This window comes from Lepidothrix coronata, unplaced genomic scaffold (genome assembly GCF_001604755.1).
Source record: "Lepidothrix coronata isolate B3197 unplaced genomic scaffold, Lepidothrix_coronata-1.0 Scaffold132, whole genome shotgun sequence".
In the NCBI taxonomy this organism is placed as follows: Eukaryota; Metazoa; Chordata; class Aves; order Passeriformes; family Pipridae; genus Lepidothrix; species Lepidothrix coronata.
Genome location: NW_016690312.1, coordinates 773,075 through 801,040, shown reverse-complemented (window position 1 = coordinate 801,040; position 27,966 = coordinate 773,075). Strand labels below are relative to the sequence as shown.

The 27,966-nt window shown below is 40.3% G+C and overlaps 1 protein-coding gene across 3 annotated transcripts in view; it reads right to left on the bottom strand.

Moving 5' to 3' along the window:
* The window catches only part of PEPD (peptidase D), a 139,410-nt gene that overhangs the window by 92,890 nt on the left and 18,554 nt on the right, over positions 1-27,966 (bottom strand). For all 3 annotated transcript variants that reach the window (XM_017826919.1, XM_017826918.1, XM_017826917.1), the window contains 6 exons: positions 22,568-22,631; positions 20,002-20,049; positions 18,270-18,331; positions 11,312-11,356; positions 4,958-5,033; positions 3,521-3,567 (listed from right to left, as the gene is read on the bottom strand). In XM_017826919.1, the coding sequence (XP_017682408.1) occupies positions 3,521-3,567; positions 4,958-5,033; positions 11,312-11,356; positions 18,270-18,331; positions 20,002-20,049; positions 22,568-22,631 (342 nt within the window). The remainder of the gene's footprint in view (positions 1-3,520; positions 3,568-4,957; positions 5,034-11,311; positions 11,357-18,269; positions 18,332-20,001; positions 20,050-22,567; positions 22,632-27,966) is intronic.

The window sequence follows — 27,966 nt, the reverse complement described above, 5'->3', positions numbered from 1 at the left end:
CCAGCCCTCTGATCCTCTTGGTGCCTCCTCTGGACTCTCTGCAGCAGCTCCATGTCCTTGCTGTGCTGTTCCCAGGGCTGGAGGCAGCTCTGCAGGGGGGTCTCACCTGAGGGGCAGAATCACCTCCCACACCAGCCACGCTCCCTTGTTTTAGAGGACTCCACTCCCCAGGATCAGGATCCACTTTGGATCCTCAGTACTGGGATCACAGTTATTTGCACAGTAACCCCAAGGTGCTCCTGTGATCAGCAGCAGCAAAAGTTTCAGAGACTTCACATCATGTAGGGAGATGTGGGACAAGGGAACGAGTGTTTAGGCCTGGTTTGGTGCTGCCCAGCATCACCAAGGCAATGATAACCCCATCATCATTTCATGAACTCAGGACTGTGCACTCCTGTCAGAGCACCCTCAGGGCTATTAAGGACAGCACAAAACCCCACAAACACGAGCAATGCACACTACAGGTACATGTCCAAAATTCCTGGTGTAGGAAGTTGCTCACCTGTTGCTCCAGCACACACGTTCCTGTCATTCCCCAATCCAAAGGACCATTCCAAGTAGCCACCCCAACCTTAAAAATGTTCCCTTCAATAAAAAGGGAACAAATGAGGAAATGCACGGAAGATTCAACACCTCGTTTGGAAAACAGAAGTAAGCAGATGAACAGGCAACACTCTAGAAATTAATAAACACTGATCTAGAAGATATTTCCAGAACTTTAGACCACCCTGAAACAGAAGACTGCAGGTTCTAATTCATACTTTCAGTGTGTTTATATACATACACAAAACATTTTTATTTATATGTGCACACAACTTATCTGAATTCTCAGATTTCATTCACATGCTTCTCGAGCTGAAGAGACTTCTTTTACTATTTTGCTATATTTTAACAATATATTCACTACAGAGTGGTTACATAATTAAAAGCCTTTAATTAAAGCAGATTAATTACACATGAGATAAGCACAAACACTAAACAAACTGCTTCAGAGAAAACCCAGAATCTGACCTACCAAAATGACTTTCTATGCAATTACACATGCTGTGAATTACTGTTTGTAGATAATTGCATGGGCTGTCTCCTCAAAGTCAACCGACCACACATTAAAGTTAAATAACATCAAACCAAAAAAGAAGTCAGGGCTGATTGGATTTGCAGTTAAATGTGTTCATTTTTTATATATCTCAGCATTAACACACTACTGGTTCAAAATCATTTCCTAATGCTTGACCAAATGGACAAAGAAAAGGCAACATTTAGGTCCCACATCCAGTAATGGAAAATTTTAATTGCTTTTGGGATCTCTGGCATTATTCTTCCTAGCAGACAGGGTCAGAGCAGCTTTGTACCCAACACTGCACATGCTATAGTCCACAGTGTCAAAGAATGAAAGTAAAGCAATAAGAAAGGGGGGCCATTGGGCACATTTCAAGAGCTATCTATATTCATTTAAAAAAAAAAAAATCAGTTTCACAGCCATCAGTGGGAACTGCAAGTGCAGGGGAAGAGAGCCACACAATTCAGAAAGCTTTCACAAAGGGAGTGGAAGCCCTAGAAACAGCAGAAAATGAAAAATTGCACTAACTTTTAATTGATCTTCTAAAGACAAGTGTGAATACTTCTGATAAATCCATCCAGACTATGAATTTTGCTGACAAAGGAAAAAAACAAAGAAACAACCACCCCCAAAAACTCTCATAACTCTACTATTTCAGTGAAAATTGTCTATTTTTGCATGTTGGCTATTTTTAGGTCTCTGAAAGTTCCCTTCTTAGACTACATTCACAGATAGGTCACCTGTATTCAGAGCAGAGATTTCCTAGACTGTTTTCTAACTTCATTTATAAACATTTCAATGACATGTTTGTTGCTGGAAAGGTGTGAAAATGACAGGTTTACATTTTTATGACCCTTTTTTCTCAAGGGAATAAGGGAACAGAAACCAGTGCAAGGATGAATTCTACCAGCAAAAGAAACTGAAGTTCTAATTATAATCTCCAAGGCAGATGCTGCAGAGTAGTCTGCCAAGACCTCTTTTATTAGCTAAATAACCTCAAACTATTTCAAGAGTGTAATCTATCAAAAGGTATGGAAGAACAGAAGGCAATTTTAAATAAGTGTAACAACTGCTTTATTTATTTGTTTGTTTGTTTTAATTGAAAGAAACAAATAATCTTTCCAAATGGTTGATGTGTATGGAAGGAGCTAGCCAGGGAAGCATGAAAGTCCTGGAGTAAAAATGCAATATAACTCCTAGTCTTACAGAAAACTGTATATATAGGTATCTGTTGTGTGACATTTAAATCAAACTGTCAGAATCGTGACATTTAAAAGCACCTGAGAACAAATTCTGCTTTATGGAAATTTTTGATTGCTACTGACTTCCAGAACCAAAATTTCACTATCAGCATGTATAGCATGGGCAGTGAGTAAAATGAACACAAAGTTCAGGAGGAAAGTTGAAGACAGAATGTATACAACATGTTTTTTCCCCTTTTACCTGGTGGTATACGTAACTGCAATTCGAAGCACAAGCAAATTATAAGCATGAGCCTATAGCACCTGCAGAACTTTAAACTGCTTAAAAATGTAACATTAGTTTCTCCATATTGCATATGTCATAAGGGCATTATTTGTCTTTTGAGCTACCTTGAAATTCTGATGACAAAGATTGTGGTCACTTTACTTCCCCCTCCCTGGGTGCTGCTCTAGCCTGCTTACTAGCCTTTGAAAAATTACTGCCAAGAAACAACAGTAACTGAGATATGACTGCTGTTTTCTATTCCTTCATTATGCAAATACTTTGAAAACAGAAAATATCGTGTGCAAGCTAAAAATAAATGGACTCGATGATCAAACCCATGCTTTATAACATAAATGCTGATGATCTAATGTAAATATTGATTCAAGTGAGGAGGCAATGTTTTGCTGAGGTCTAGACACACCATTACTGTACCAGCTAAGAGCAACCAAGGCCCCCATGTCTGCCTGTGCAGAGAGATCTGCTGCCTTCTCACTGACCCCTCAACTGCTGCAGGAACCCCCAGCACAGGTGTGAGCTGAGCTCCTTGTACAGGCCAACTACAGGGACTGCTGGCTTGGAACTGCAGGCAAAATGCAGCTCAACACAGCCCTCGGTAAGATCCTTAAACAGCCATCCCTGCAGTCTGCTGAGCATAACCAGGCTAAGGGCAATGCTTATCCATAAACACCATTTTACCAGATGGCTTCAAACAATAATAATAGATATTTTGTAAAGCTTCTGTAAATTGCTAGAACTCCAGGAAGAGAGGATTTCACTTAACTGTCACCAAAAAATAATCAATCCTCATCAAATACAGGTTTGAAACTGATGAATTACCACCTCAAAATAATGAAATAATGCTTGCAATGGTCTTCAAACAGCAACGAGCTCTCAGTCTCAACTGAATCCATGTTACTGCTTTGTCTCCGCTACTGCTTCTCCCCACACTAGAGACTTCCTCCTTTTTATTATAATTACTGAAAGAACTCTTACCTTTCCATCTCATATTCTTTCATTCCTGGTTTTACTGCCTTCATTACCTGTAAGATACATATTAACATGGGACAATGAGAGCAGGAGGGAATCTCATATTTATAAATTTATGACTTATGACTATCTCCAGAGGAACCTATAATACAAAAATATCATCTGTACTTTATTTAAATTTACATCAGTAGATGTATTTTAAAACTACATTGGAATCAATCTCGTTTTAATCTTTATAAATGCTTGCAGTCTCCAGCAATAAAGCAAGTTTAATTGCCAAACTACTATATCCTAATGAAGCACAGCTCATCAAAACACCAATGTTTAATTCTAAAAGCTGTGGTGAACTTGGCAGCAAGTCCTTTTGTTTTACTTTAGCAAAACAAAGCTATGAACTGGATTATACTACAATGGAAGAGTCTCTTTTACACTTTGCAATCTGAATCAACCGGAAAACTACTGGAGTTAACACTCATTTACAACTCATAAATCTTATTTTTGTTCTCAGATTTGCTAAGAATGTTTTATTCCTTTGCCTGTTTCTGTATTATAGAAATTCTAGGCAGCTGATGTACAGAAAAAATGCTCTCAGATGCGAGAAGATTATTCAAGGATGATAAAGAACCGAGGAGAACAAATGCAAATTGATCACCTCTTGACTTTTCAGTTTTACAATGTTCACTTTAAAACGTTCTTACACTTCCCAGTTCAGCAATCTGAGCAGGAGCAAAGCCAACAGTTGAGTGAGTCACCTCATCAGCTGCTTTGACCTAAGCTCCCTTTGGTCATCACCACTCCCAGAACTCATGGCATCTCTGCATCACTACCTGGAGCACAGGACTGACACTGGGTTAATTCTGTCCCCAGCACCAGGAGAGCAGCACAGCTCCAGTGCTGGGTCTGACCTGAGCAGCCTTGCTGAGAGCCTGCACTTGTCTTTGCCACAGCAGCAAGACTCAGCACTGCCCTGGGGGACAGACCCACCTCTGAGGAGCAACCTAAGGACTCCTTCTCCTGTCCTGCACTGTGCATGGAAACACCTCTCCAGGCTGGAAGCACCTGCAGAGTTACCTGCTAGTTAAACCTTTCAGACCTGCACATGCTGACATGGGCCTGATTAATCTTCCTGATCTTTTCTTTCTCCATCACCATACAGGTATTTGTGCACACAGGACAAACAGATTGCAAGCAGGTCACCTTCTGCTGAGGCTCCAGCTCTTACCCAAAACCACACTTCATTTCTCACACATCACAAATGCACCAGTGAGTTCAAGGACAATGCAAGGTATATTACTGGGCTGTAATAGGAGGGATATTATCCTCTTATTTCTATCCAGCCTTTCCATTATTTTATTACTAAGCAATTCTGGGTTGCTGGGAACATTTTCTGAGTACCACTGCTACACTAAGAGCAAAAATTATTAACACTAAAGGACCCATTACCTCTTTATGAGCTTCACTGGAGATTTTATTGGTGTAGCGCAGAACTTCCAACTCCATGTCTGTCTTAATCACACGACTTAAAGAAAAGGAGAACAGAAGCACATTAGGCTGCAACTTCACAGCTTAAGAATACAAAATTAAAAACCCCCTGAAAATAATTTGCATCACCCATTGTAAAATTAGATCAAGTACACCCCAAGAGCAAACAGCTATTACAGTATTCATGACAGCAAAGTTTTGTTGGCTTTGATTCAGCATTAGCAAAACAATCTTACAAAGGGAAGTCACAAGCATTTCAAACATCAGCCTGCCCCATTTAATACTTATAAAAAGGTGGTTCAACCAACATTTTTTTCAACTCATTCTACAATACATTAGGAACAAAACCAATGCATTTCTGCATTTGTCATGACTCAAGCACTGCTTCAAATAGAACATTTCTATAAGCATACTTGATTTACTTTTTAAACACAATTTGAAACTAGTTTACATCATTAAATTCCCAGATCTCCAGAATTCTGTTCAGCACAATCCCAACTCCCACCTATTTGCAATACCTCAAAAGGTGTGCAGGGGGTGGTGTAAAGAAATGCTATTTCTGTTTGGTGTTAAAAAAATCCAAACCATGAAATTCAGAAACCACAGCAGCAGTAATTACAGCCACAATCTCCATTCTTTCACATGCTTCTGAAGGAAAATAAAAAACAAACCCCCCAAAACCAAGCAAACCCCTAAAAACCCAATCCTGCTCTTATAAGATAATGAATTTGTGTATGTTTATGTGCCTTGACACTCTCTTCTGAACTCATCTCGAAAATTTACCATTTAATTCTTCTCTACACGTATTTTTATCATGTATTTCAAATAAAAGCAGCTATTTAGAGTGACATGAACAGGAAAGCATTGTCCCATAATTCCTATTAAAAACCACATGCTCTTTCCACTGCTACACACACCGAATTCCCAGGATTTTTCATGCCTATCTCAAAGGCAGCTGTGAAGTACATTCTTACTGTTTACAAAGTGCAGAACCACATCTCTTGAATCGCATGAAAATATTTAAACTGCATTTTCCAGCCCCACTCCAGAGTTTGCAGCAGTTACAAAGCACCATAACTGATGTGCTTTGAAACTGCCACCGAGACACCCCTTTTTACTGTACCACGCTCCTCCTCACACGGCTGTAGAAAACTATTTACTGTATTTCTGCTCCTGTAGTTCATTTTAATGAGTCCAGAGACAGGCTTCTCAGCCACCAGTGCCTCTGAGGTGAGAGCAGAGCACTTCCCACAGACAGTGATTGCACTGCTACAGCTCAGCCACTCCCCTTCAAACCCAACCTTCTGGCAAGAGCAAAGGTGCCTTTGTAAAATCCCAATATCGATCAAAACGCGTTTACAAACAGAAACACAGCAGAGGGGAATGGATTGACTTTCTTAGTCAATTGGAATGTGACACAAAATAATCATTATGCACATTGAGAAGGAGAAGTACAAGGTTTTAAAATGCACACAAAAGTGCAAAAAATTACACCGGGATGGTAAAATCTGCTGACCATGGGTGAGGAAACAAATTTCTGCTTCTGTCTTTCAGCCAAGACGTAAAGAACAGTGGCCCAAATACATTCCAGGTAGAATGAGGCAGCAAAGGCTTATAGATTATTTTTTTTAAATCCTGTTCTTCGGAAGACTGCATGTGCTAGCAGGGTAATTTAATACTGGTTTGATGTGCCTTTATATTACTTTCAATATACAGTACATATCCCTGATCTGCAAGTGCCTGAAAAATAAGTTGTTTCATAATTCAGTTGTCTAATCTCTGTTGGAATCTGCTAGTGATACAAGTTAGTAACTGCTCCACAGCAAGTGCAAACAGTATTAAAACCCATTTTCCTTGACTTGGACATAAGGTTTCAGGGTTCAAGGTATTTATTTTAGAGGACAATTTCTCAGATATCTTTCTGAATACAGAAATTCATGCTCAGCCTCAGACACAGTTTTTATGCAATGCAACCCCTTCATTTACACAAGGTCAGGCAGTGAAATATTTTACAGAAGTTGTTTAGTCATTCTGAGACCAACAAAACCCACTACCCAACCATTAGCAGGGAAGAGAGGGAGGACGTGCAATTGTGCAGGGAACATGATCCCCTTCACCCTCCACTAGATACCAAAAAGTCACTGGTTACAGTGGTACTGTTGATGGAGCTGCCACAGCATGTCTGGGTAGTAGAAAGGCCTTTATTTCACCACCCCCTCATTGCCCTGATGGTGTAAAAAGCAGCACTTCCCCAAGCCAGGTTTAAAGCAGTGCTGCCCAAGCACTTCAGGGCAACCTTGCAGGTGATGAGCGTCCACAGTTCTCATGATGTTTCCCCCTCCACTTCCAAAAGAAGGATAGGAAGAAAATCACACCTTTGTTCATGAACGTGAACTTCAACATTCTCTTATAAACAGCTCTTGGACCAGTTACACACTTTGCATAAATGCATTAATATTTTAATGGGAACAAATAATTTCCAGGCTCCAGCTAATGCAACTGTGAAAATGGACAGATTCAGCATGGAAGGCAGCCCTCAGACTAACAGGCACTCAGTGCAATCAAGCTGAAAGAGAAGCACAAGTCTCTGACTGTCAGGACTGGCCAAAAATTTTCAGCTTTTTTTCCCCCCCCTCATTTTAGCACTATAAAACCATTTCCTCTTCTTAATTCTCCTCTTTTGCACACATTTTGTGCTTTTATTTGCACTTGGCCATATGAGCAGCTGGTCTTTTCACACGTCAGTCATCCAACAGGAGAGGGAAGCTTTAATATAAACAAGTATCACTTCAATCCTAAAATCACATTTGGGCATTTTAAATGCCTGGATGCCAAATTTCATGCACAACCTAATCAAGTGGTCAGGAGCATACAGAATTCGAGGCAATTATGAAGCTGACACTCACCTAACCCAACTACATTTTCCTAAACTGGTGCTTTCCTCCAAGATACACAAATGTTTGCTTCTCTCTGTGCACTCTGCAGCCCTGATCACACCACCAGAAGTATTTGTTTCCAGTTATCAGCTCAGGGTTTTATCACACGCCTTGTTTTGCTGCTTTTTAGTACATGTGCACAACCTTAATGGCTCCTGCCCATGACATGCATGGAAAACATCTGGGAACATCCACTCCCCCTTGTCCTTCTGGAAATATTACATTTATAGACCACCTAACAAGTGCAAATGACGCCCATGTAGACAGACCCCACAGTCCTGCCTTGTCTTCACCCTTTCTCACCTCTGCTGTTACTTTTCCACACTTTATTTATAGAAATTTCTCTTCCACAGTTGATATATTTATGCTCTTCTGCAAGGCACAACAACTTGCTGAGTTAAGATCAAATGCAAAGGAGAGGCATCACAGCACAATTCTGAAACTCAGGTGCATGAACACCAAACACAGGAGTTCAAAAACATGTTAAGAGGTTTACAACATAGATAGAAAACCCTCTGAAAACACAAAAAGCATATGCACAGCTTTAAGACAGTAACATACAGATCACTTTCCCCAAAGAAATAATTATAGCTTTCTATCAAAGTAATACAAGATACAGAGCACATGACATCTTCCAGTTATAACTATCAAATCCCATTTTCACTGGGGTTACAGGAAAATACAGTACAAATACAGGCACAAAAAGAGCTGCACATTGCTAAATGTTTACTTCTAGCACCACCACAATTATGGTAGGCAGCCACGGGTAAAATACAGTACCAAAAGGCCATTTTGCTAAGTGCTAGTGTAGAAAAACCTCCTTCTGATTAATAGGGAGATAATTTGAACAAGTTTCATCTTCTGTTTGATAACATTTTCCTTTCAAAACACTGAAATCAATACTTAGTGTATACATTTCACTATCAAATTTGACATGGAAGCCCTGAAGTTTAAAATGAAAGTTTTTAAATCTGTTTGGAAACACATCCACTCAATAAAACTGGGGGAAAAAAGAAAAGAAAAACCCTCTGCAAACTGTTGAAATCCAAAGGTCAAGTTCTTCTATGTTTTATCCTTAAGTTCCATGCCAAGTCAGAAAATGTTGAAATCTTGAAAAAGGATGAGTAAGCAAGGGAGGCAACAGATCCTTAATGACAAATGTTTCGCCCCTTGTCAGTATTGAACCATCTTTTTTTGCATTTTATTAGAGGACTGTATAATCCTGGTTCAGAAAGCTCAGCCATTTCATCTCTTGCTGGTGGTTTGACAGCAAGGCACGGAGGAGTTTTTCTGACAAGTACCATATAAAACACAGTAGTTCAGAGCTTGCTGAATTTGAAATGATATCCATCCCTGCGAGCAGATGATTCAAAGGATGTAATTTCATACCCTAGAATACAACCCAAAAAAATTCATCTTCTTTAAAGAAAATTTTTCTTCATTCTAAAAATATTATTGCTTGCCAGAGAAATTTTCTTGGGCAGTAACTTGACATTCCAAGGAGATTTCTGCTTTAGTAAGCTTTAATATACATAACCTGTCATTCACATATTGATTTCACCAGACACTTAAATCCTAACAACAGTCTTTAACATACTTCTGACTCAAAATGAAACCCACCAAACTCCATAAAACCTTTTAAAACACTTCTGAATGCAAACCTGAACTTTGGCTTCACTTAAGATTCCCTTTCCTTGAAAGCCAGGTGGAGGGAAGGTGCACACCAAGCATTCCTCTTCCCCAGAACTGCAGGGAAGACAAAGTCAGAAGTCCAGGCTGGCCCTCACAATTCACTGAAGAGATGATTCTCTCTACCCCAGCTCCAAGTGCTGCCTTTCTACTGCCTCAGTGCTCCACCTCTCCAACCTCCAGGGCATGGACCTCATGTTCATCTGTCCCTGAGCTTCCTGAAGAAGATTTAACCACCCATTAATTGAAACCACAGAGGAGAAAAGCTTATCTGGTGACACCTTGGTAAGGTGGATGGAAACAGACTGAAAGCTAACTCAGGAACAAGTTTGCAGCCCTAATCCAAAGCCTTCTGCAGCTCAAACTGTCACCTGTCTCCCTTCTGTACTGCCATAACTACAGAGCAAAGCTTGGAAGTCATACAGGACCCTCTCCAGGTCCCCTTCCTCATCCCTCTTCAAATCAGAAATCAATTCTAAAAGATAACTTCTTTGTTTAGGAAAAGGAAAGGTCCAAATTCTAGTAGGACAAAGTAAGTAAAGTTTAAAAATTAGCACCCCAAGCTCTCTGTGTTACAAAGCCCTCCTATTCCCCCTTACACTCCTGAGCAGGAGGATTAAGCCCCACTGCTACACAGCTCCAGGGCCATCCAGGACTGGGGGATGCAACAATATCTACACAGTCTCTCCCCTCTCTACTTTCCTTTCAGAGCTTAAGGTCGTGCCAAGCAGTGGAAAATGTCTGCAACAACAGAAATGTGACCTTTTAAAAATTCTACACCTTCTGAAACCACTCTGATGTTTGAAAAACATCTCCACAGTTTTCAAGTTGGCAATTAGCTGTAGATGAAGACAGCAGAAGATAGTTCTCAGTGAATGTGCTAATAATAAACATTAAAAAGTATAAATGTAGTAGCCTATAATACTATACAGTGAGAGTGTACACTTGCCCTTTGAATTTTAAGATTTTAAGCTTATCTGTCTTAACTAAGGATTTGCTTCCTCATTTCTAGATTAATATACAAAAAAAAGCTTAGATAAAAACCTGATTCATTAACAAAAATGTTCTTTCTTCAGTTAATTTCCTAAGTGGAAAACTAGAAAGCCTTAATTATGGAGAAGAGTCAGCAACACTGATCAAAAGAGGAAAACTAGTAAAATGCAGTAGTTTTGCACTTAGTCACACTCTAATTTGTCTATTCCAGACAGGCTACACAAGAATTCCCATAGAATTATAAAGTATGGTAACATGAATAATAATTCAACAAAATTAAGGCTGCTAAAATAAATCCTAGAGAAGTAATAACACCTAATTAAATACTAGATGTTCAGACAGAGTTTTGATCTACCTTTGATTTCTGTTGCTAGAATATAAATAATCCTCAGTTCTTTCCCTATTCATACAAATTCATATTTACATGAATGTGACTTAACTCCTAACACATCCTATAAAAATGTGTGTCCAGGAACAATGTTAAAGAAATGTTACATCAATTCTTCGCTTTTGAACGCTGTTACCTAGCCCTATTTTTACTTTTATACATTATTTCCACTCCATAACATGAAATCAGCTTAAAATTAAAACTCACATTGTAAAGTAGGAGGCTTCTGCAGAAGGAATCTCTCTGCAGCAATGGCACAATAAAGGCATGTTCAACGGTACTCAAAGAGGAAGGTTTTCTGCTACTCACCATTCTGCAATTTCAGGATGAAGGATTTTGTTGTTCACATTAAATCTGCAAAAAACCAAAAGACACCAATATTAAAAAAGCAGCCAGACACATGTATTTACTCTTTTTTTTTTTTTTAACTGTGTCTTCTCTGAGGCAGTAAAGTGAAAGCAAATATTGTATGGGAGTTCAGCAAAGAGGAGACTGCACACACTCACCTTCACTGCATTTAGTTCTGAAACACAGAAGAATAAATCAGACATGTAATTTTAAGGATGTGCAGAACCCAGAGTAACAGTATTTTTGAGACATACTTATTACCCTTCTTCCACCAGACTGACCTCCAAAGGTCCCTTCCATATTATGCTGTGATTTTAACTTTGCTCCTCCAACGCCCTCCAATGAAATTAAACACAGGGAATTGCTGATTTTGGCCCTTGTTTTATGCCTTCCCATTTTTGTGTGCACAGAAGGTGGCATTTGATAAACAAGCTTGCTTAGAGGATGGTGAAAAGGAAAACAACTTCTCAGTGTCTTTTCCAAGCCATACAAGAGGCAAAGCAGAAGCTTCCACCTCACCTTGGCCTCTAACACTTATTTGCTTTTCTGTTTATTTTCTACAATAAGCAATTCATGTATTCTTGGAACTATTTTGAGGTTCTCTAAATAATAATATTACAGTGGCCAATAGAGTAAGAAGCTGAGTAATTAGGTGGAACACAAATGGATTTTCAAACATTGTTCAAGGGGGTTTTTTGCTTACAATTTAAATGGCTGAGGAGTGTTCTGCATCAAGGATATTTTTGTCTGACTCAGGACTGTTGGCTCCTCAGTTATGGCTTTTAAGAGAATTAAAATGCTCCAAGGCTCCCAACAGTTCTTCAAAAGCACGTTGTAAGGCAACAATTCATTTTCCCACATTTTTGAAGGAAAAATTAAATCTATTCCAGGTTATTAACCATTCTTTATACATCAGAAGGGACCAACTAAGCACAAATCCAATTTCAAAAATTATTTAGAAGTCACTTCTTAATTGTACAAGGGTCTTCCTGCATCCTCAGAAAGCAGAAAACAACCCCTATGTTTCTCTTTTTCAGAAACAGATGCTCATAAAATTAAAAAATCCTAATAAGGAGAAGGCTAATAGCTCTGTGTTCCTATCCAAGATACAAAACAAAAACTTATCACAATATCCAACAAGGACAAGCTGTATGGTATTCAGCATTATGGGTATTAATGAGAAATCACTGTAAAGGCAACTCAATACAAAAAGCCACCAGTCACAGAACAATGCATCATTATGGAAAAAAATTGGTCACTTGGAAACAAAAAAGTATCTAAAGGGCACATTTTCAATTTAATCATCACCATCACAAAAATTATTACCTATGTACACCAATGCAGAAATGATTCTGGAATGGAAGAGACAGTAAACTACAAATTCATACAGAGGAAAAGATATGAATGACAAAGTAAAAATCAATCTATAAAATTTCTAACAACCCAAAAGCCTGAGCTCCCTGCCTGGCTGGAAAGCACACCAACTGACACCACCACAGAAAACCAAGACACAGAAGAATTAAGCTGCAGCTGTAACAACAGAAAGAAAACTTTCAATAATTGTCATCAGTATGTCAGACAGAAAACAGATCAATGAAGGCAAGTGTAAGGAGACACTGCAGCACTGCAGAAAGCTCCAACACCAGCTCTATGCAAACAAGAGTAAACTATGGTTATTGTAAAGGAACAAAAGAAAATAAAGGGCAGGGAAGGGCAGTTACAGAAGGCAGCTGACTTGGACTCTGAAAATCCACATTTCGAGAACCTGACCAAGCATCAATGGATGAAATCCAAAGGAAATCAAATGAGCCAAACATGAACCTCACAACAGAAGACTACCTCATCTGAGCATAGGGAAATAGGGGAAAAAATGTACACTGGTGTAGGCTTATAGCTCAAATAACACTTCCAGAAAAGCCATTTCATCACAGAGATGCACCATCTGCATCGCAGTCCCTGGATTTGACCCTTCCTGGCCATAAAGGCTCTTCCTGAACCGTCTGTGCCGCCAGAAATGCAAGTTTTACCTGTTGGCTGGGACCACTTACTATGTGGCAGCTCCTTAAAATCCTAGTTGCCGTTAATTGGGGAAGCTAATTGAACACACAGAGAGGCAGCAGGACTGAATCAGGAGGGTCCTGGGGTGGAGGAGAGGCAGGAGGTCATCAGGCAAACATGTGAAAGACCGACTTTGTGATGCAGTGTCAAGAAGAAAACAAGATGTTAGACCTCCAGGACACAAGAGCAATTCATATGTGGGAGAGAATCCATTGTAGGTCGCTTTTTCAGGGAGTTAAGGATGGAACTGTCTCCGTCCCACTCAGCCTGTGGGTCCTGTGGGAGTGGCTGCAAGGCCTCCTGTTCACAACTGTGAGATTTCTAAGGCAGGTGACTCAAATTACACCTCACTTTGGTTACTGCCCTGCTTTAGGAATGGGGCTCCCCAAATTAGTGCTCCCACTAAAACCACACCACTGCTCCCCCCTCCAGCTGGAAGCACAAAAGGCAAAGATCAAGGGTTGAGATAAAAACAATTTACTGGGAACAGCAATGAGGTGAGAAAACGAACAGTTACAGCAGCAGTATTAATAACCAAAGGTATAAAACAAACAAATTATTTACACGGGAAAAACCCTGACAATAGACAAAATACTGAACCCTCCACATTTCTCCACTGGAAGGAACTCCTTCTCCTCCCAAGAGAGGGAGAGTTTCCCTGCCCCCAGCAAAGATGTGAGGTGGTACAGAAGAAATCGGGGTCCTGGCCATGCCCCCTCCCTGCTATTGCAAAAAATTAACCCTGTCCTGACCAGAACCAGGACATTTACCCACAAGGCAGCTAAACAAACCACGTCCTAAAAGTTACTGCTTACGCTCAAGGGGAAGAGCTTTTCACCATCAAGTACACAGACAGTGTTTAATCCAAGTAATTTGTGCACAAACCCCCACATAAAATCACCCTACCTTGGCCTCCCAGCAAAGTTTTGATCTCACTAGACAGTAAACAACTTACTCTTACAAAACATGTACTGCCCTAATGTTAAGAGGATCACGCAGAGCAATTTAATTCCACATTTTTTCTGCAATTTGCAAATTGACAATACTTAGATGATGAGATATGTGGTCCTGAGGAAGAAAACAAATTGACATTTGCTACAGTTGCAATCTGTAACATATTAATGCTCCCATTTAATCAACACAGAACTAAGAAATAGTACACTTAAAGGCATGTCCAAATTGATTTCGTACTCAGTTGTCCTTTAACATGCAAGACAAATTCATTAGTTAAAAAAACCTGAGAAATCTACACCTCCTGTATAGTAGCACAGTATAATGAGACCTCTTTTTGTCAGTTTAACAAGTACACTTTGTGTGTCTACAGTGATAAAAATCTAAAACACAACGTTAGAATTTTCTCCTCCTCAACATGGAGAGGCCTTCTCCTAATGACTGACTTCATTACCAGTATGAAAAAAGGCCATTTAGGTGGTCTTCACTGTCATACCCAACAAGTGCAGTTCTGAGGGAAAGGAATTCACTGCAAAACTTTAAATATTAGGTACAATTGCTTAAACTGTCCCTCATTTACATCAACTGATTCTGAGGGTGAAAAAAACCTTTGTCAACACAGTGAGTAATGATTTATTCAACAGTGTTTTAAAGTATATGGCACAGTACTGTTCAACCATACAGGTTCAAAATCCATTTTCTGTGTGGTGAGTCACGTCCCCCCAAAGCATTTTTACAAGGGCTACATAACTGACATGATTAGACTAAAAAAATCCTGCACATTTTCCAGTCTGAAAAAGGGGTCTATGAATGAGGGAAGAAACCCACAAACACAGAAGTGACCTTTACTAGAAAACAGAAATATGTATTTCTAGAAAAGAAAGCATTAGAACTGCTTTGGAAATCTGCTTTTAGAAATCTCCAGATGATTAAGGCACCTGCAGCAAGAGACAGCAAGTCACTTCTGCAGGATTCCCAACAGCTGCAAACAAAGCTGACCTGGGGGGAGCTCCCAGGAATAGAGGGTTAGTGAACAGTGCAGGTCTCCTGTCCTAAGCCCCTGTCCCAGACTGGTCCCTCACTGAACCTCACATGGTACCACCCTCTGCTGAGTGGGGCAACTCCCCACGTCCCACCGGTCTCTGTCTGAGGGCAACACAGGAACTAATGAAAACCAAGATATAATTCACTACTATGGGCTTTGTAATCAGGATAAGATTGACTACTGCTAGCACGACAAAAATGACTTAGGGTTGATCTTCAGGGCACAGAAATAACCCACGACCACAGGCGTCATTTTGCCTCAAATGACTATTGATTACACTACAAAAATTAATCAAATAGCTTAGGTAATAACATTCCAGAAGAAGTTCAAAAAGTTCAAAAAGGCAGGGAAGCAACATCATTAGGGCAAGAAAAAGACAACTTCTTGATAGAAGCCAAGGAACAGCCTGCAAAGAGAGCAAGATTCAGCTTTTTCAGGAAATTATACATTATTTCCAGTATTATCCATCACCAGAAAAAAACACCAAAAAACCCCCACGCCAGGCCAAGTCAGCCTAGGAGAAAAAACAAATATGGGAGCAGGAGGAACACAAAAGGGCCCTGGCAAGAAAACAGATCTTGGCTAGGCAGCCAGAAAACAGAAACAAACAGGGGCCCAGGAATAAAATAAGAGCATCTTCACCAGAGCAGAGCCAAGGACGGAGAGAGCCAGCAAGGAACAGCCACAGGCAGGAGGGAGGGAGGGCAGATTGAGGGAACACACTGCTCACTATAAACTCTGTGGGTTTAATCCCCTAGGAAACAACCAACACATCCAAAATACATGTTTCTATAAAGGAAAGATTCATTACAGGAGAGGTGGAGAAGCAGGAATGCTGGAATTGGTTTGGGTCTGCGTTGAAAACAAATATAAAATGGACTGGTTTATACACAAAACCTATAAAATGGACTGGTTTATACACAAAACCTGTTGCAAAAACCTGAGGAGAGCAGAGTTTAGAAGGAAGCTCTCCTCTCCTCTGGACTCCTGATGGACCAAGCACACCAGAGACAGGACAGTCTGGAAGGAGACAGAAGCAGCATCAGGAAGATTAAGGGAAAGCAGGAGCAAGACGTGGTTTGAGGGCACAGTGTCTGTCAGATGACAGGAGTTGATCCAACAACAAAATCAATGCATGCTCTTCCATACCATGAGCACTGGAGGGGAAGATACCAACCAGAGCTGTCAAAGGGAGCAAAATGAATGACCTAGTGCCTAGGGGTGGAGAGGGCTGAGCACGTGCCAAGTCTCAGAGGAGAAGTGTCTGCTAAAAAACTGGCAATCACCCCTAAAGAACGGAGATGCACTCCTGGAGCACACCAACAGCATCTTTGCTGCTAACCAAGAAGCCAGTGCTTAAACATCATTAATCCCTTTAAGTGTTGTAGGAGACATGCTATTAAAATCTCGAATCAAGTGCTAAATGGAGTGGCTTCCTAGCTTTATGTTGACTAGTGAATGTCTTGCTAATTAAACTCTAGTGTTTAGTGAAATTCAGAGGGAAAAAAAGGGGTTTTTGGTACTGATCAGACCTTTGTACATCACTCCAATAAAGAATCACTGCTGGAGTTAATAAGTGATTATACTTCAAGCAGAGGTGTCTCAGATAAAACTGGAGGTATTGCTCCACACAGACTTTGGAGTCCACCTGTACCTGGAGAGCACAAGATGACTATCTATGTGGTCAAAGCAACAGAACTCACACTGGTTGTAACAGCAGAACAGGCACCAAACGCTCATTAAAAGTATTAATGGAATTATGTATTATGGAATAGTTTATATTTAATTCACAAAAGATGTTTAAATGCCTGGCACCTTGGTCCTCAAAAAACCCTGACAGAACCATTAAGTTCCCATTTATGCTGTACAGGGGAGAACAATGTTATTATGGAATCAGATTCCAGATCACTTGACAGAGATGATCCCAGCAGAAAGGCTTTCATACTACACCAATGAGTGCCCAAACCTGCAGCAAGTTCTGTGCAGGACCATCTTCACTGCAGGATTAACATGCTGCTGACAGAGGTGGAGAAAATACAGCGGGGTGAGTGGGACTCAAGGACCACAAAAAAGGCCTCCACGTCTCAGCACCAGTGTTTATTTTAACAGGCTTTTTAATGGGGGGATGTGTTTCTTTTTTGCCATACATTTGAGCTAAAACAGAAAATGATCTCATTTTCAGATATCAGAACAGAACAGACAGTTGTATTTCATTAAAAATTGAGCCCATCATCCTCACATCCCAGAGCAAGCTGTGATGTATTTTTATTTTCTGCCTTCTCAAAATACCACAGAGGTAGGAAGGCATTTTAAGCCCACTAGTAGCCAAACTTCGTAAAAAGACAACATCAAGGGACACTAAAAGATCACAACTAGGCAGTGAAGTGATCTTATTTTTTTGTAATTTCTGATTTTATTTTACACCTGTAATGCAACATCTTTTCAGAAGATTGTACCTACCAGAATCCCCGATATCAAGCTTCATATTGTGCAAGGAAGTCAGTAAGAAAAGAAGCTATTCTTAAAGATTAATTTTTCTGAAATCTGAAAATCAAATATTCCAATCCCAAAAGTGGAAATGTACATATGAGGATGGGTCTATTTGGTTTTAAAGAGTTACAGCAAACACAGAAAAAGAGAAACACTGGGTTAATTTAGATGGAAAAGAGATTAAAAGAAACCCAAAACCCTCTCTATTTCAAGTCATTAGAAACATGTATCAAAATTTCCTAGGAAATAAAATGTTCAGCATCTGATCTGCTATTGAACATCCTGTCATTAGGAAAAAACATCATTTAATTTGAAATAAAATGAGTTCAACATAACCATGCAACAATTAGTGTATAAAGAAGCCTTGTCACTTACTGGCTGATGCCTTCAAACGAAGCTTCTTTGGAGATGTTTCCACTGTCAGTGTTAACACCACGCTGGGAGGAAAAAGATTAAAGAGGACCATGATTCCGAGCCAAACACAGGTATTTAAACTTTAAATCACAGGGAGAACCTGACTGCAGTAAGTCTTTAGGAAAACTTAACATAAGTTTACTTGAATCACTGTAAATACCAAGCCCCAGACTGTTTGTTCAAATGCAGTTCAATATAAGAAACAATCAGCTTCACGGGAGACCAGTGCAGAACTCCAGTCAGGATGTGCTGCTTAGGAAAAAGACAAGCTTTGATTTCTAATGCCCTTGTCTTGAGAGGGAGCTATGAGACCTTTATAATGATTATAAAGGGCAGGAGAATGAAAAACAGGCAAGGCTTCTTCTAAAGTAATTTCATTGTCAAATAAATTATTATGCCCTGCCTTAGCAATGCTTATTATTTAAATTTGCTTGCTGCTCCCCTACAGCTTTCCATTCAAGCAAGCAGCATAAGCAAGAGTATTTTGGCTGCTACACAGCAGAGGAACACTTCTGACATGTGCCTGGGAAACCCTGCAGAGCAGCATTCCAGGTCTGTACCTGGAATCAGACCACAGGAGGAGGGGACCAGCTTTCCATTCAGCCAGCAGAAAGGGAAGCACTCTTCCCTTCTCTGAATACTTCTTCGTGGCAGTGGGAGCTGTGAAAGCCCCACAGCACCATCCTCTCAGCCAAAAATCATGTGAAAATTCCTGATTACAACAGGATGCTCACAGAGCAATAACTACTCAACAACTCCATGGGCAGAAATGCACAGTAAGAAGCACAGGATGGTCAAACCTTCCATTTCCCTCATTTCTCTTAAGGAACATGAAATTAAGCCACAGGGGCATCTTTAAGTGTATATATGTGCATACAAATATAAGTGGGAGAAAGACTAAAAACTATTTCGGGCCTCTGTCCTTAAAGGATAAAGAATTCAGATCTCAGGCCACGAGACTTCTTGAGAAGGGATTTTTTGTTAAGACTTCTGTCTGGTCACTGTCATGGGAAAAGAAATCCAGAAGCTGCCATTGCATTTGCTGTAAGGGAAAGCTCAGAGTCAGCAAATCATTTCTTAGATATACTGGAGACAATAAAACAGATACTCTTAGTAGTGAGAGGTTTACAAAAAGTCTGTAAACAAGGAAAGCAACAGAGAGAGGTGACAGGGAAGAAGGAACTTGCAGTCTTTACCCCTACTCATTCATCCTTCTTCCAAAGAAATAAGCAAGCACCATTCAAAATACTTGGCAGGCATTTCATACTGTCTCCCTCCTCCCAGAAGTTGTTCTTACTAAACCACTCTATGTGGAAAAAGTATTCCCTGCATCCTTGTGGGATTCTCACAGGAAAGTTCAAAGATGCTCATGACATGATAGAGCAACAGAAGAGGAAAAAGGAGTCTGGAGTCACTGTAGACAGGACCACGAGCATGGCTGATGTTAGACAGGCTTGCCATGTTTTAGCAGAAAGCCAATAAAGCTTTTGGGCAGACAGAATGAAGACTGGATGAGGCCACAAGTTACAAATCTTGAAATCATGGAGGGACCAGAAGAGTAAATTATTATACACATGTGGCCTCAAATTTGGCATAAGATTGGGAGGAAAAGAGAGGGAGAGACAGTGCAAAGACACACTAAATAAATTGATCTCCTTACTGAGGAAAATTTATTCTTCAGAATATGACTTACCAAAGTGAGAAGCACAGCAGGTTTCTTGGAAGCCAAGACACTGGATATCTAAAAAGAAGTTTTAGATTGCTGTTATTTTCTTTCTTTTCTTCCTCATAATCACATTGATACCAATGTCATCAATATTCACTGAATAAAAAGTGAACAAGCTGCAAAGACAAAAGTGTTCCCCCGATACCTTTCAGATATTGTAGTACCTGAGACATGCAATACGAGACAGCAGAATACCAATATTTAGACAAAAATGCAGTGATCAGGTTGATGGTGTCCTTTAAAGACATAAATACCAACTATACTTAAGTTTAAGTCTACTGTCATCATTAGGAAGACACAACATAAGAGACAAGAAGTTGCAATGTCACAGAAATATGGAACAACTGAGTACCCTCAACACACTACTGCATATAAAACACATGTGCATTAATACTATTATGTTACAATGTGCTAAATGCTTAGCAATGAACATTTACTGTTATTTTTAGTAAATTAGTCACCTTTTACTGACTAATCCTTTTATTAGGTTCCTTCAGTCTCCTTCAAACATTCACAAACTAAGAACAAAATCTTTGGGCTTGTAGAGAGCTGGGCTTGCAGAGCAGCTGCAAAAGGTGGGTACTGAACTCCACATTTCCTGAGGCAATGAACACCTGACATAATTCCACAGAGCACAGTTCTACCAACTTTAAACCAGTTTAATAGCACACTAATGATATTAACAAAAGAAAGCACATGGCAGGGAGGTTTAAAAATATCGACTCCACCCTTTATTTTTTTGTTTCTTACTCTCACGGAACATCAGGATAACACACACTGGTTAGTTATCTGTTGATGTAAATCTATCCTATAAATAAGGCCCCTGGTGTCCTGATGGTGGCAAACCAATTCTTTGGCAAACCAGGCAAAAGTTACAGAAAGAAACTTTGAGAGCTGAACAGTTTTGCTGCAAGCTCCAACAGCTTCTCACTTCAATACATATAGTCCAGGAGGAAAGGAGCCTTCATTTTTTAATTTTATTTGCTGGTCCACATAAAGACCTCTTTTTTTCCCATTAATGATGTTCTTAGGCAGTAAGGAAGCAGAGAATAGAACTGCACTTGTTGGATTCCAAATTTTGGATATGAGAAAAAGAAAACTGCTAGGTTTAAACAACAGCCTTGGGCTGACAGAGACTGGGAAAAAAACTTCATCTAGAGTCCAGATAAGGATCCATTGATGTCATGGGTTTGGAATGTCCTGCCCAAGCCCGGAGAAACCATGTCCTGATCTCATCAAACCTGTGCAGAAAACCTTTTGGGTTTTATCTCTCCCTTTGTGTTACCTGTTCCCCCCATGAAATCCCCCAAGATAAAGCAGGGTTTTTCCCATGAGGTAATTCCTAAGACCCCAAGTTGTGTTAACCTGGGTTTTTCCCTTATGTCATCCTTGTGAAACCCCCCAATTTTAATAGAATGAATATGCAAACCCCCTGTTGAATATGTAAACCCTAAACCCTTTAAGTATGAACTTGTGAGTCCAATAAAGCATTCCAGTTTTCTGCCTCCCCCGGGATCATCTTAGCTTCATTGACCTCTGCATGCAATAAAGACATTTGTTGATGGAGAGTGACCCAAGACAACTAAGGTGACCCAAAAGAATGTGATCTTTAAAAATGAAACACGTATTTCCCACTTGCAATTTTCCCTGTCTGAGAGATGAGCACTGGAGTGCCTGCACACCACAGGACTCCAACGCACACATGTCAAAAAGCAACCTCCCCACAGCTTCCTCCACTCCCAGCTCCTGGCATACAGATCAAACTTCACTTCGTAGCTGGACTCATTATGAAAATGAAATGAAACCTCCTCGCAGCTGACAGGAGCAAAATTTTTGGTCTGGAGAGTCACAGTTAGTGCTCTGCAGGAACGGAAGGATCAGAGTCGTCTTCTTCAAGCTGCTCTCCATGAAAATCACCCACAGAGCCTGGCAGGAATACTGCCCTCACCCTGCTGAGCCTTCCTACCAAAGGAAAGGTAGCTGGCCAGGTGCACAAGGATACAAACATCTGCTCAGAAATGAAATGACAAGCCTAACTGAGCAAGGCACGCTTGCACTTAGAAATGTGAGTATATTTGCTTATTCAAGTAATAAGGTGGTTCTACAGAAAATAAGAGTGAGGCAGGCAGCCTTTCCTCCCAGCTTTTTGGAGGCATAAAATAAAGGTAGGCTCCCAAGTCAGAGATAGGATGTGCAACCTCCTTGACAGCAATCTCCTCAAATCTGCAAGGCATTGCAAAAAATGTATTTAGTGACAATTTCTGCTGGATAAAGACACAGACTGACGGGTCTCATCATGCCCAGAACACGTTTACGAGACTGCCTTTGGATTAAGGACTTTAAGGGTAGCCTTAAAAAAAATAATTTACAAGTGCTTTAAAGACAGGACATTTTCCAGTAAAGGTGGAGGGAGAGAAGGTCTCACTAAGTCAGGAGACATCCAGTAAGCAGAGGACTAAAATTAAGCCAAGTCATTGCCACTTACTGATTTTGTATTCACAGCAAAAAATACCCGGAGACACAGACAACTCACCTCGGTCACGTAGTGGGCTTCATCCACAGCATATTTTTTCTTGAAGAATTCAGGGGGGTGAATCCTTTGGAAAACAGCAAAAGGAAACATTTGGGTTTAGCTTTGCTGTTATATTTAATAAGGCCACATACAGAGAAATAATGTTCTATACTACCACAACAACAGCATCAGATATGAGGAATGTTTTAATAATCTTATCCTTGATTCCATTTCTCAAAATAGCAGGTTACACAGAAAGTTGCCACAGCTACAGAAATCAGTGTGCTTTAATCCAGCCCAGGCTTGATAGTTAGATTGTATGGTCTTTTCTGAATTAGAGGGTTTTTTTCCTGTTCTATGCAAGACAGTTTCATGAAGGATTTGTATGCAACTTTCCAACCCACCAAACTCTGGAAGGATGTGGAAATAGCAAAAGACCAGTCTGCCCTATTTACATGCACAGAATGAACAAAACATTCCTTTTCTGCCCTGGTTACTGCTCTGAGCAGACTGAGGGCTATTAAGACGTGGGCTCTGCTGCCTCTGCTCCTCAGGACACCAGAGACCTGCTCCTCTGACCCAACAGGGTGGGCACTTTTACATGTCCATGTCCAACTTTACATGTCCACGTCCAAACTAAATCTCCTCTGCTCTTTTCTCCCAGTATCCAACATTTAGATGTTTTTCTAAATGCAAGCAGAGTGTGAAGGATCTGCTTGCAGTCAGTCCCTCCAGGGCTCTCCTCCAGCTCCCATACCAGCAGCTGTACTGTTGCTCATTCCTTCACTGGATGGTAGCAGCCACTTATTCATGAGACTTCAGTCTCTGATTACAATCTCTACCTCCCCAAAACTGAAATAAATACAATCAGTGTAATTCTGAAAACGTAAACTCAAAAGGGAAAAAAAACACCAAAACAAAAACAAACAAAACCAAAACAAACAAAAATATAAAGAAAAAAAAACCACCCGGTTTACATCCTTCCACAGAGTAAAGGCTACTGGAGTTAAAAAACCATGGCTGGAAGAGCCAGAGTTTGGAGGGTCCTGTGCATTTTGCTTCCTGGGAGACAGCAGGAGAGCAAGAGGTATGCACAGGACAGAACCTTCAGGGGGGTAAACACGAGACAAGAGCACAGGACCAATTGGGGAAAAAATACACGAGGCTGGAGGCCACAGAACATTCTAACCCTTGCAGTGAGGACCAGCAGAAGTGGTGGGACAGACAGCTCAGCACCCTCAGGAGGTGCTCCACCCCCAGGCACGAGGTGCTGCACACCAAGGGCTGTGCTGTAGCTGCCAGCACTGCCAGCTGCTTGGAGCACTGGCTTACGTCTGTTTTTTCAGTCTTGTGTGCTTATTTATCATTCATATTCCTTTATGCTCCAGAACAGTACTGGGCTGTGACATGAACAACAACATGAAAACCTTTATGGTGTTCTAAAGCAGTAAATCACAGATTTGTAAAAATGTATTAATCTGTGAAAGTACTACTCAAAGGTAACACAAAAATATCTCATTACATGTTCCCTTTTGCAATGCTCCTTTTGTGGACTCTTCCCATCACTGATGGAGATTTCAAAGCAATTATCATTTATCTTTTCTCCCTGGCTGATTTCATATATAATTTACAAAATCACTATATCCTCTTATCTTTATATACTCTGTATATTATTGTTCCCTTACCTCCAACTGTTGCATACTCTGTTTCTCCTACAGGCATCTCCTTTTGCCCTCCTTCATTCCTCAGAGACTGAAGTACTTTAATATTCCAGAAACATGATGAACAGATTTGGCACTTTCCGTTTTTGTTCTCTTTTACAGTCCCAATCAATTCATATGGTAGCAGAAGAATCCCAACTGTAAAATCAGCTAAAGTATGGCCAACAGTAATTAATGGTAATGTATGCTCTTTAGAGCAATACCTCCAAAGCACCTTTTTATAATTAGCTGCATTGTTTGAATCACAGAACTGCTCATTGTAAAGTAAATATTTCCTAAAAGTATATGCACAAATGTGCTGGATTTTATTCACTTCATTTAATGCAGTTAAAGTAAGAATAGGTCTTATTTTCCATCACTGCAGTAAGAAAACTTCTGTATTTTCACAAGCTGTTTTTCAACTTCTTTCTTTGTTGTTGTTGTTGCTAGTTGCCTCCTATAATTGTGTGGCCTGCAGCACACTTCTGCTAATTTAATTCTTGGGTTATGGTTAATATTAATCCATTATTGATTCTATTACAGCTTTAATCCCTCCAACATCTCTTTTTATGTACACTACGACTCTTTTGAGGAACAAAAGTAGCTCATCATTCTTTCAAGGCTAAGGAATTTTTCTCTACTTTGAGAGAAAGAAAACAGCAGCTTCCCACAATCCTCCCTCCTCTCAGTTATTAAACTAGGGCATCTTCTAGATACTTTCAACTCCATCACACCTAATGACAAGCTGCCACAATTCCCAGATGTGCACCTCCCTGCTCGTCTTCTCCTTCCTATCTCACTCAGAAGTTGGCAAGACTTTTAGCACGTAGAGAGCCAGACTTCTCAGCTCCTCTCTGAAGCACTCACAGCTCTGCCTCACTTTTTTTATACAGCCATTTAGCACCTCCAACTAGATGGTAAAATAAATTCATGTACACTTCCCACAAACTACCATCCCACGGGAGCCACCACGCTCCAGTGACGGAGCTGCCTCTCCCACTGGGAAGATTTCTGCTAAGCCCAACCCTACTGCAGAACCACACAGGTGCAAGGGAAAAGTGCCTGTGGGAGTCTACGTTGGAGTTGAAAAATTCTGTGCTGTCACATGGAGAAAAACAAACCAAAAGCTCAGGGAGAAAGAGGAGCAAGGGAGGTGATTCTGCCCTTCTCCTCTGCTCAGGTGAGACCCCACCTGCAGTGCTGCCTCCAGCTCTGGGGTCCCCAGCACAGGGAGGACTTTGGCCTTCCAGTACTTCAATGGAGCCTTCAAGAAAGATGGAGAGGGACTCTTGACAAGGGCCTGGAGTGACAGGACAAGGGGAATGGCTTCCCACTGACAGAGGGCAGGGTTAGATGGGATATTAGGAAGAAATTCTTTGTGAGGGTGGGGAGGCCCTGGCACAGGTTGCCCAGAGAAGCTGTGGCTGCCCCATCCCTGGAAGTGTCCAAGGCCAGACTGAATGGATCTCTGAGCAACCTGGGATAGTGGAAGGTGTCCCTGCCCATGGCAGGGAGGTTGGAATGGGATGAGCTTTACGGCCCCTCCCAACCCAAGCCATTCTACGATTCTGTGATCCTCAGTGGAACTTTTACACAATCTCTCCAGTCTCTTCAATTTTTTCCCCAGTTTAGTGAGGCTCAATGAAAGATAATTATGCACAACACGGTAGTTACTGTAAAAAAGTACCAGCACAGGGTTCCTTAGCAGATACAGGACTTAGTACCCATTTGTATCCAATTTAAATGCAAAACAGGCTAAAGTCTAGCACTGATTGTCATTGTCACAGGGTACCTTCCACAAAATGCTCACTGGCATCATAAAAATCAGAAGTTACATTCAGTTATGATAATTTCAAGTACATCTGATACTTCCCAGACATGAGGAGTACTTCTCTCTACAAATGACTCTCAGGAAGCCAGGGGAAGTTAATTGGTCACAATTTTTAGGTTTGGCTTTGTCTTTTGTAACGCTGTTATGGGCTGCCAGTTTCAGAATTCTGATTAATCACTGCAGAGACTACACACAAAAAACCCCACAGCAAGTCATAAATTAATTAGAAGGATTACCCAAGTGGAAGATATCCCAGATATTTTTGAATCATGTCTCCTTACCTATCAAAAAATAAACACCAACCCTTTTGTAAACAGATGTGAACAGAAGCAATGACCTAATTTTTACAAGCTTCGGGCAGGGGTGGGGGATGTGCAAAATTGTTGAGATTCCCTGATTACATAAGTTGACAAAAACCCACAGACAATAATGCACTTCAGCCCCAAAAAGGCTCAATATCCTTTCCTGTAGTTTTGTAACTCCAGCCAAGCAAATACCAGTGTTAGTTCGAAATGGCAATAGTTAGCTTCCAGAACGGCAGGAGTCATCATTTTATCTTAGAATGGAAATAAGCAGCTCCAAACTCCTGGGACAGCATTGTGCCCAAGTATGAATGCCCAACCCTCCAGGCAAAAATGTGGCATCTCAGCGTTTATGGCCATTAGAAAGAAAACATAAGAGTCCAGCACTGCTATTTATTTACAAAGTCCTCGTTTTTCTCACTTTCAGCCACAAAGGGCCCCTTAAACAAGAGACTGACTCCAGTCTATCACTTACAATTCATCACAATTTCCAGTGAAAAAGCTTGTGTTATGTTGGCTTAAACATCAGAGCTATTTACATTTTTCTGATGTCTCCCATGGAACTCTTCTGTCTTCCAAGTTTTTCTACCCCCTCTGGTTCACCTGCTTGCTGTCTTACTCTCAAGATTTTCATGGAGATCGGGAAATGCTGAAAATGGCCTAAAGATGTGAAGCCACATTTTAAGGAGAAGATCTGAATTCTGGTGCACTGTCTTGTTTTAACAGTTACGGTTTTATTAAAGTACCAAATATTAAAGATTCATCCTTCAAAGATATCAAGTGACAATCTCATTTTAAACAAAATTCTACTGAGGTAGCAATGGGGAAAAAGAAGTAAAGGAGCAATATTTTCAGTGTAAAAATACAGTGTGAAATGTTAAGTCAGGCAGTAAAGTAATACCTCACGTTAGCTGTACTTCATTTCCCTTAAACACATTAATCCAACACAAAAACCCCTAGCAAAAGAGTAAGGGAACATAGCTTTAAAACTACTAATCAGAAATCCCAGTCAGTCAGCCTCCTTAGAGAAAACTTCCAAGTTTAGAATAAACTTGTCCATTTGGATGAACTAAATTCACAGTGGTACATGATGGCATGTTTAAAAACCAAGATGCTTCACCCAACCACAACCAAATCCCACCAGTGCAGATTTTGCCAGACCACAGCATTATGACTGGTTCCACTTTGATGTGATCCTCAGAGAGGAATGCAATACTCTCTTTATCCATCAGTAAGATGAACAGTTCTGACAGCCTATCTATAAATACAACAAGAAATATATTTTGAAGCTTTTATATAGCTGGACAAAATTCAAATCTCAATTTCTTTGCAGTATTTTATCAACCATGTTGTGGTTCCACTTTAAACTAAATAAAAACTCGGTCTCATTGTCTAAAATAATTTTAAACCTGTTGTTCATTACACTGCACAAAAATTCATAACACAAATCTTAGGAGATTTGTACAAATTTGACATTACTGCAAGAATTCCATGAAGAACCATTTCTTTATATTCTAAAGGACTCTGGAGCAATAGCCTTGTAATACCAACATGATAAAAGAGTGTTCTAGTTTTCAGAACTACATT